This window comes from Amborella trichopoda, chromosome 3 (assembly GCF_054954075.1).
Source record: "Amborella trichopoda isolate Santa Cruz 75 chromosome 3, AtrichopodaSantaCruz75HAP2 v2.0, whole genome shotgun sequence".
Classification (NCBI taxonomy): Eukaryota; Viridiplantae; Streptophyta; class Magnoliopsida; order Amborellales; family Amborellaceae; genus Amborella; species Amborella trichopoda.
The window spans coordinates 54,687,364-54,698,037 of NC_142338.1; the positions used below are offsets into that span (position 1 = coordinate 54,687,364).

Below are 10,674 nucleotides of genomic sequence, written 5' to 3' on the forward strand. Positions count from 1 at the left end.
TTCGTTTGACCAAAATACATATAAGGAAGTTCTCATTCAAGTGTAGTATTTAGGTTAGGGTAAAGTTTATAAGAGGGTGCGGCACTAAACAATCAAATTAAGGGCACAACAAAAATTCACTAGAAGATATTGTTTTGATGTTCAAAAATCCCTCAAATCAATTATCTCGACTTCAAGATGTATGGACATAAAAAAAAAAATAGATTTCAAGTATTGAAAAAAGGCATCTTGTAATGCATTTCCTATACCGTTAATTTAAAGATTTTCAAGTGGGTATATATTTGCTTGATCTATACAATTTTTTGAAGCTTTAACTTTTATAATTAGATATGGAAATAAATTTTCAGGCCATCCCAAAAATTTTCACTACGAAAACATCTTTCGACACTATTTGAAAGTGCGCCTTACTTTGATTTTTTAAGGCGTTATACAAACCACAGCCTTTTAGGTTATTAGTCTTCCATATAGATTCAGGCAAAATAAAGGTCCATAAAGATTCAGGCAAAATAAAGCGATAAAAAGAAGGAATGTAATTTGTTTTTTATTCTGTCTTTTTTGATCGGTAAGAAAATCTGTCATTTTAGGAGCTCCACCGTAGTCTATTTCAACTGCCAACCCAATTAACTTAGGAAATGGGCAAATAAATTGAACAGCATGAATGCATCATAACATCGGTACTGAATTTAAGTATAGACCTCCAAGGGTGAGAGATTATACTGAACACACTGCCTCAATTATATTACTCATAAGTCCAATCGTTCAACATATCAACCCATGCAAGAACTGAGATGTTTTTATCGAAATTATTTCAGAAATGGCCAGTACAAAAATTTCAAAAGCTGAAGATACATGAGCATCAAGTTCGGAGTTGGAGCACCATACACGTAGAAAATCTGAAAACAACTGAAGATCAAACCATAAAATCCTTTACACCCAAAAGAAACATTTCTATTAATTTTAATAGGCAAAACAGAAACTGGCATTGAACCAAATGCAAGGAGGTCAAGGTAGTCTTTACATCAACGAAATCATACCAATTGACACGGCCTGGCATTTGACACTGTTAAGACTTTACATGAAAGAATTATTTCATGCAGAATTATTTTATGCCTCAGATGAAGACTGGTAGAATAACTTGTAAGCCTCAATCACTTCCAAATGCCACATAGCTTCGCGATCAGGGTAAGGTGACAGATCAACAATTTTGTGAACCTGCAGAAAAACTCGCAACAACAATCCTTAGTAAGCCTAGTGGCAAAATAAAGCAGATGCATAAGAATCATATGTCATGAACTACTGAATAAATTGAGCTATTGACTATGTTAATCCGAATGGTCTTTTTAAATACATCATAAGTTAACATTCTCAATACTACAGTTAATGTCTTCAAAAAACATAAGTTAATTTCTGGTTTTCTTGGTGCCGTCACAAGTTTATTGTGATAAAACAAGAGCTCTAATTAGTGCAAGGAATGTATACTCTTTCTTCCCCCACGACCATAGGAGGTGCGGTGATCTTCTCTTTTTTTCCTGTGCGCCTAGCATCATGGCTACCACAGCATACTTGTCTCAGTAGAAGTTGACCATTTTCTAATGCTATCGAAAAAGAAGATTATTACCCAATAGTAGGAGCTAGGTCCTTCACAGTAGGATAAATGTGATCCCCCTTCTCCTCCCTTAAATACAAGAAGCACAAAAAAAAAAGGACAAAGTTATACTCATCAAACGAAACTGATGATGTTAGCCAATTCCAAAGTCCATGAGAAAAAGCACACTCTATTTGTAACTGGCTAACAGCTGACCAGGGACTGATGACCGCAAGAAATCTATACGACTGTTGTTTCTCACTAAAATTTACCATGGTGTCTAACAGTCTAAATTTGCTCCTTACGATAAATCTACATGCAGAAGACATTATCATCAATGAGAAAAGCACAAGCATAAGTTTGTTGTTCCTTTTGAAAATCATATATACCAGATTGTATTAAAGGCCACAGTCCCATAGGCTACAACTTGGAGGCTCTACTGACCTATTCTGGCCAACTATGCTACATTGATAGCATTAGGAGATTGACGCCTAAAGGCATTAACTCTTGCTTCTAGTAGCAATAGAAGGGGAGTCTTCATATTTGGCCAGCATGAATCGATAAGGTTTGCTGCCAATTCTAGTGAGGAATCCCTCGTGCATGATTTTGCCACCTGCTCCAGATCTTATTTCCACATTCGTTTCCGAGACAATTATTCTAACAATATCAATAGCTTATCAAAAATTACTTATCCCAAGTTAAGGCATCCATCCAACTATGAACATGATTCATAAGATACCCCAATTCCACAATAATGCTTCAAGCATCATCCTCCTATTAACAAGAATTTTTTACAGGGTGCGGTTGGTATAGAGCCTAGGCTCTAAACAATCAAATTAGAGCCTACCTTCAAATAGGGTTGAGAAATGTAGTTTCAATACTGGAAATATTTTTGCTAGCCTTAAAATATATTTCCATCTTTATTTATAAAGTTTAAAGCTTAAAAAATAGTGTAGATCGAGAGATCTATGAAAACTTGAAATTCTTGAAAATTGGTGGTCCAAAAATACGTTACAAAATACACTGTTTCCAAAACTTGGAATCCATTTTTTACTCATGTCCATGCATCTTGATGTCGAGGTGACTAATTTGAGGATATTTGGGCATCAAAACAACCTCTACAAGTGAAATTTTTGAGGTAGGCTCTAGTTTGATTGTTTAGAGCTTCGACTCTATATAAACTTTTTCCCTTTTTTAAATAACTAAAACTATATTAATTTTAAATATCAACATTTACTTCGTTTTTGTGAACATTGACCAGGTTAGAACCAATGCTAATTGCCCACAGAAATTTCATATCTCGAAAATCATCTCTCTTAGTCCTGTAATTATCGCATTCTTAGTGATCACTTCCAGTTATGCTATCCCACATGCCAGATCCCAAACAGCCCCAATGGCTTACATTATCTCCATCCTCTAGAAAATAGCTTAAGCTATGACCAATCCAAGATCCTTCCATGGAAAAGTATGATGGCGATAAACCTTCTTGGATATGAGATACGATCGTCTGATGTCATAGGGTTAGACCTTTATTCCACAAGAAGTGCTATTTCCCATGTGATTGAACATGTCAGTCTTTATGAAGTGTGTGTTTGTGTGTGTGTGTGAGAGAGAGACGAACAAGATAATTTGTACAGGACAGAGAGTTGAATATGGATAAATTCTGGATCACTGGATTTTGAGTCATTTTATATAGACATTATTTGCAATTTTGTATGTGACCTTTGCAAGATAACGAGAAATTTCATGTTAACATTATCAAAAAAATAGATAATTTGGATGGGAAACAATGAGGTATCATACAAATCAACGAGGAAATGAAAAAATTCAAACATCACTGCTACTAAAGATATCTTCTTTTTCTTGGAACTTAGCTATATTGATGGAAGTTTTAAAAATAAAACCTCTTAATGGGCCCAACATGGCAACTACAGTACCAAACCCAATTATTTTGATGCAGCTTAAAGCACGGAAGCTAAGAAAAACAGGAATCATCAAGTACCTTAATTATGGGCCGATCGTCAGTGCGAATTGTGTATGCCCCAATAACCATGACATACATTCCTGGAGCACAAATTCCCAAAAGTTTATCACTTTCTGTGAAACTCAAGAAAGAAACATTACTTCAAAATTCACATTGGAGATTGCAAATAAAGTTGGGTTTCTTTTTTTTCTTTTCCCTTTATAAAAATAGACCTGTTTTCCATGATTCCTGCTGAAATTCATTGGACAGAGAAAGCTCAATGACATCACTTCCATCGTCTAAAATGAAGCAACCTTCATCTTGCCCTGAAACCAAAATACCCTGCACTCCATGCCATTTGCTTGAAAATAAGGCAACATTTCCTTTGTAAATTGATTTAGTTATGAAAAAGCCATTCATTAACTCAAGTCCCATTACTCCAACAATAAACCAACAATGCGGAAATGGCTCAAATTCATGAAAATGATTAAAAAATCATTTGTAAAGCTCCCTATCAATAAAACCCAATTGTAATTCGATGTGATGAATAGCACATTGTAGAAATCACAACGAAAGAACAATAAAAAATAAAAAAAAAAGGAAGTTCATTTCAGAATGAAGGCCTATCACATTAAAGGAATCAAACCTCATCGGATAAATATTTTTATTTTAAAAAAAATGACCATCATCTGAAACTGGAAAAGAAGCAGGTAGCAATAGTATGAAGGGCATACTAATTAGCTAGTGAAAGAAGAATTCAAGGGATCAACAAGGCAGTAAATACCATTTCTGAGAAATATGGGTGTTTTCATTTTTCACAAAAGAAATGAAGAGAGAGTATATAAAAACGAAGAGAGAGAAATAACAGGACCTGCAACCAAGCACGCTGGAAGAGGATGCCTGCTAAGGTCATTGAGGGAGGGGAAGAGTGGGTGGGTACAGCGTCCTTTAGCTGCCTACAAAAGAGCTTCAACGCTGCCAAACCATAATCCATTTCCAATTTAATCAATCACTCAGAATTTCTCAGTTCTCTCTCTTCCTTCTCTCTCTCCAATCTCTCTCTTAATTCTACCTGTTCCAGAGAGAGCGCCTTTGTTCACGCCGGAGAACAGGAGAGCGGGAAACGCACGGCGACACGTTTCGGGAGCTTTATGGGCTATACACGTGCGCAAGCATTTTGGTGTTTTGAGCATCGTTTTGGCTAAATTCAGTTTGGTCCAAATCAAAATTGAACCAAGTAACGGTCATCGAAATTGAATAAGTTATTTAAAAATATAGTAAAAATAAAAATAAAATTTTAAACAAATACATTAGAAAAAAGTTTATCAACGATGTTTTGTCAATTGAAACTAGACGACCGGACCAGCCAATGCTAGTCAAACATTCTATTTTATTAAATTAAAGTTTTTTATAACTATACTTTATATTTACCAATAATTTTTTAAACATATATGAGTTTCAACCACCTACATCATTGTCTAGACATAAAGGACCTTTGCTCAATCTTAGAAATTGTTATTTTTTTTTACCTAAAAATATAAAAGGAGAGTGAATGGATATTTGATCTTTTGGCTGGTTTTATTTTAGGGAAAATTGTTAAAACCCCCTCAATTTGTAGTGTCTAAACACTCTTCCCCCACCCTAATCGTTTTTTACTTCTTTTTATAAAAAATCAGTTTTTGTTACTAATACCCCCCACCTGAAAAAGTTACTCCTTTTTTGACCAAAATACCCCTTATCGTACTAACACCATACAACCAAATCCTTTGGATGGATCCAATATAAAACATCACCAAACCGCATTTATTAGTTGCCGTACAAATACTACATACTGGACTGCTTTTCACAACTACCGGAGTACTTAGTAGACACTGATACGTCGGAACGCACATCTATAACACCGGACTGAACCCACTCCAGTAGTAATAATGCCAGAGTTAACCAAGTACAAATTCGTCGGACTGAGCTCATAAATCGCCGATCAGAACACACTCCTCTAACTCTAGGGAGAAAATTGTCGGTCCGCTGTTCTTCATAAGCCGAAGCGCCCATGTATCCAGAGAGCTACTCGTCAGACCGAGGCTCACAAACCGGACTACCTGACGATATCGCCGGTCTGATTCTATCTAATGTCGGACTAACCCAACCTGTTACAACTCTACCAGACTGCTGAGTGGTTGCGCCGAAGTGATTGTGTATAACGCCGGAGCGCTTTGCAGGAGTACCAGCCTGATAATTTTCCAAGGAGCATAGCATAGTGCCGGGCCGTTGTTCTTCAACCGCCAAAGTGCCATGAATCAAATGAGCTATTCACCGGATGGAAGATCAACACGCCGGACTGGTTGAATGTATCGTCGGTCTGCTCCTCTGAAATGTCGAACTGATGTAGCCTGATACCTTTTATGCCGGAATGACTAAAAATTTTGCCAAAGTGCCTTTGTATATTGCCGGATTGCTTTAGTTAATCACCGGACAAATAATTTTCCAGGGAGCAAAATGTTGGTCTGGTCTACTCAGAATGCCAAAGTGCTCATGAATCCAGTGAGCTTTTCATCGGACCGAGGCTACCAATCGCCGGACTGTTTCACATTGTCGACGCTCTACTCCTATAGAGTGTCGAATTGACCTAGCCTCATAAACCTTTGCCGGACTTCTTCACGATTTTGCCGGAGTGCTTGCATACTTCGCTGGAGCGCTTTGCTTTAACACTAGACTGATAATTTTCCAGGGAGTAGAGTACCGATCCGTTGTGCTTCAAACATCGGAGTGCCAATGAATCCAGTGAGCTTTTCACCAGACCGAGCAAGTGAAGTGCCGGATTGATCTTTCATCCAGCAAGTTGAGTGTCGGTCTATTATAATGAAGTGCCGGATTGATCTTTCATCCAGCAAGTTGAGTGTCGGTCTGTTATAATGAAGTGCCGGAGTTGCTTCATCATGTGCCGGAGCGCATTCTGCAAGTGCCAGAGCACATTGTATAAGTGCTGGAGCGCGTTATACAAGTGCCGGAGAGCCCATATATATCACAAGAAATATGAACATGTAATCTCCAATGGATTTGGCCTATGTATTGGCCTATGAACAAGTGCTTATGCAATAATCCAAGAAAATTGAATCCGTCAACCCAATGGATTTGGCCTATGTATTAGCCTATGAACAAGTACTTATGTAATGATCCAATAAGATTGAATCCATCAACAATTTTATCATATCAATATTTACAAACTCATTCATATCAACCTTTTTCAAAATAAGAACTGTATTGATAAAGTTACAAACTCGTTAGCCTATGCTTGACCAAGTTTCAAAGCAGGAACTACATTGATAAAGAACAACACATTGAGTACTTAAAAGGGTATTGATAAAGAACACATTGATAAAGAACAATACATTGAGTACTTAAAAAGGTATTAATGAAGAACAACACATTGAGTACTTAAAAGGGTATTGATAAAGAACATATTAACATAATGCTTTCATTAATATAATGCCAACAAAAAGAATGTACATTTCATTAACTGTCTACTATGATAGAGTAGCTTTAATTTACATTTGACTAAAAACAATACATAATTTTCACTTTCTTGGCCTCAACCGTCTCTTTAGCCAACTTGCAATAGCCTTGCCCTTATCATTTTGCTCTTTGTCCTCCTCTCATTTTCCTCATTAGTCTCGCTGTCTCTTTTCTCGTCATTTTTGCTCTTTGTTCTCCTCTCATCTTCCTCATCAGCCTTGCTCTCTCTTGCCTCATCTCCAACATCTCCCTCTTTCGTATTGCTTTCCTCATCTCCAGTATCTCCATCCGCACTCTCGTTGTCGTCATCTCCACCTTCTATATCCTCGCCATCACTTCCACCATCTCCTCGACATTATCTGTAGGAGTGTTCTGCATTAACAAAGCGTGGGTTGCATGTACCAAACGTTTAGATTCCCCTGCTATTACTTCACCACGAAGTGCAGCTTGTAGCATCCCTATACATGTTAATCACTGCAAGTAGACAATAAAAGTAATATAAATCGCTGCAAGTAGACAATGAATAAATAATTATTTTAAGTCAATAAAAACTAAAATAAACTAATTAAAAACATATACCAAGCTCCTCTTAGCATCATGGCCTGTGGGGGGGGGGGGGGGGGGGGGGGGGCCTGCGACTATGCGAGGGGCTCAAGGGAGTATTTCCATATCTATGAGTAAACCTGTTGTATCAGGCCATATATTCCTTTGTAGGCATGCCACTATATCTATCCGTAGTTGCCTTGACAACATTGTGCTCTCGTTGCCGTCAGTCGCTTATCTAAATAGCAAACTCATCAATCCAACTAGTGGGGTGTAGACCCACATTATCCCTCCTCTCACATTTGGGTGGCCCAACAGGTATAACTTGCAACTTCCCAAATTGTCATAGCACACGGTCTGGCATATAATACTCTGCAATGTGGAAACTTATCAAATATGATCGGCACAGCGCGCTTTCTATACTGTGTATATCTAATGGGTTGTAATCCTTATATGGTTGTCGATTCACCTATAAAAAAAAAGTACAAGTATATTGAAATGTCTTTTAAAATACATGCTACTAACTATGTCACTTACAAAAAAAACATAACACTATCCATATCAATTGAGATGTCATCAAACGCTGATAATGGGTTTTTGCAACATGGTTCTTTCTTCCACTTGCAAGCTTTAGGCATTTCTATGGTGATAGGTTTAGGTTTGGTGCCTATAGTTGGAAAATGCTCAGAGATTTAACACTACAAAAAAAAAAAGAGTAGAAGTATTAGTTTGAATCCGAAAAGACTACCAATATGTAAATATTAACTAAAGAAAGGTGTAAATTACCTGCAGTAGTGTTGTTGATTCACTAAAATGCGTATCCCCGTCCACGACCTTAGACAATGAACGATACAATAAGGCAAGTGCTATTGCACCCCATGCATACTTTCCAACCTTCGGAACAGTTGTAGGTAACTTGTAAGCGTAGACCCTTGATATGCATCAACAAATATCGTTGTGCCGACTAAATATAGGAGATATGCTCAAGTGTATTGAAGGATTTTTAATTTGGTAGGCTCTTTTAGTAGTTGACCGAATTTTGTCCTCAACCAGGTATGTTTAAGACGGCTTAATTTATTACCTTTAAGGCAATCTCCCAAGTACTCCATGATGAAATCGTTGTAGTTTGTAGGTTTGATGCAGGTTACAGGCTCTCCTGTCACAGGTATCTTCAATATATGCCACACGTTATACAAGGTTGGAGTCATCTCACCAACAGTCAAACGTGCAGTATTTGTCACCTTGCACCATTTCCCTGTAAAGGCCCTCAATAAACGACTTGATGCGCTTCTTTTTAGGTCAGTCAGGGGGGGTCTTGAGTGAGGTGGAAGCACTTTTACTTCCTCTGGAGAAAGCTGTCCACATAACCTATGTCCAAACAAGTCGATCAAGGTAACTGGCATGATAACTATAGAATATGTTTCACGAAATTTTACAATTGTGAAATATTCTTGACAATAGTCAACATGGTCCCTATTCATTACTTGAAGGGCTTTACAAGCATGCTTACAAGGCAAACATGTTATTTGCCAACCCCGGCATTCACATTCTCGTGCAATAATATTTACTGTATAATTCATGCAATCACCTCTTGCTTTATACACTGCTCCATTTGATGCCATAATTATCCTCGTGGAAAGGGATTGCTTAATAATTTTTTTAATTTGTATTGAGCTTTTGGAGTAAGTGTTGTATTCTAGGCTTTAGCTTTCAAACTGCGAGTGGCCATTAGTTCTATGATTTGTCTCCTAATCAAGTTAACACACTGGAGAGTTGGCATATCTCGTACTTCTAGAATCCACTTATTATATGACTCAGCCACATTGGTTGTTACTTAGTCATATCGATTACCTCTGAACTGTAATGTGACCCACATATTTGGTGACGCTTCTATAAAATGCTTGAATGCATCATCAGAAAGTGATCTAATTTCCACCATCTTATCAAAATGCTCTTTCTCCGTATATGCTCTACATGCTCTGATAAAGTTACATACAACTGCCTTCTTAATATCGTTAAGTATGTGTTTGCATTCCTTCTTAAAATTCTCCGCTAAATGACGCTTACAAAAGATATGATGAGCATTATAAATAACTTGACAAACTGTATCAACTAAACCAGGGTGTCTATTTGACAAAAAAATGATTTCATGATTCGTCCCAATTGCAATTTTTAGATATTCCATAAACCATAACCAGTTATCGGTACTGTCGGCATCCACAATTGCGAATGCAATGGGAAACATTTGACCTTCTCCATCCAGTGAGTTTACAGCAAGTAGAGTCCCTAGGTATCGTGCCTTTAGTGATGTTCCATCGAGAAATAAATTGGGGGTATTAGTCGTAAAAGTCACATTTTATAAAATTTAAGTGAAGAAAAAATTAAGGTGGGGGTAGAGTGTTTAGAAAGTACAAATTGGGGGGTATAAGTAATTTTTCCTTTATTTTATTCTATTATCAAAATATCCATAAGAGATAATCGTCATAAAAAAAAAAAATCCATAACATAACTATTTAACGGTTTACCTAATCGTGACTATTTCATGATCATGTGTCTTTTAATTGATTTTTTTAAATTATATCAATAAATAATTAGTAGAATGCTAAATAGTACATCTCTCATGTACATCCATTCTAATATTGAGAAAAGTCCTTCCTTTTTTTAACTAAATTTCATTGTAATATTATTTTCAACTATTTAGTAAAACTTCTCACTTACATTTAACTTATAAAACGTGTAACTCTATAACTCGAAAAAAAATTTGTATCTTTTATGTTTAGTGAAAGACCAAGCAAATCAAATGTAAAAAGAGTAATGATCCTATACGATCTTTCCCCACCCATATGTGTAGGACCTTAAAGGATCACCATTAAAGTTGGTACGGATCTTTAGAAAAATTATATTGATTTTTTTATAGATCTGTGCCAAATTTAAAGGTGATCATTTGAAGTCATACACACGTGAGTAGGAGGGGTCCTATAAGATCATTTCTTATATAAAAATGCTTTTCCTCTTTCTCGTTTTAAGAATAAGTGATGCTTACCATTTTGGCATGATTGAAAAGTTCAAT

General features: G+C 36.6%; 1 protein-coding gene across 1 annotated transcript; it reads right to left on the minus strand.

The window, feature by feature from the left end:
• Positions 1-761: 761 nt before the first annotated feature.
• On the minus strand, positions 762-5,600 carry LOC18429401 (recQ-mediated instability-like protein). Its single transcript, XM_088860417.1, has 6 exons — positions 5,381-5,600; positions 4,621-4,749; positions 4,420-4,523; positions 3,782-3,890; positions 3,588-3,649; positions 762-1,212 (listed from the first exon to the last, which is right to left on the minus strand). The coding sequence occupies exons 1-6, from the start codon at positions 5,598-5,600 to the stop codon at positions 1,105-1,107; spliced, it is 732 nt and encodes a 243-aa protein (XP_088716543.1). The 3' UTR covers positions 762-1,104.
• Positions 5,601-10,674: the final 5,074 nt, after the last annotated feature.

Bases quoted from the DNA above. Each gene is read 5' to 3' on its own strand.
- LOC18429401 (XM_088860417.1), bottom strand. From the start codon at position 5,600: ATGGGCGCTTCGGCTTATGAAGAACAGCGGACCGACAATTTTCTCCCT. The intron at 4,524-4,620 runs GTAGAATTAAGA...ATGGTTTGGCAG, and splicing joins AGGCGCTCTCTCTGGAACAG to CGTTGAAGCTCTTTTGTAGG. The intron at 1,213-3,587 runs GTACTTGATGAT...GTTTTTCTGCAG, and splicing joins ACGATCGGCCCATAATTAAG to GTTCACAAAATTGTTGATCT.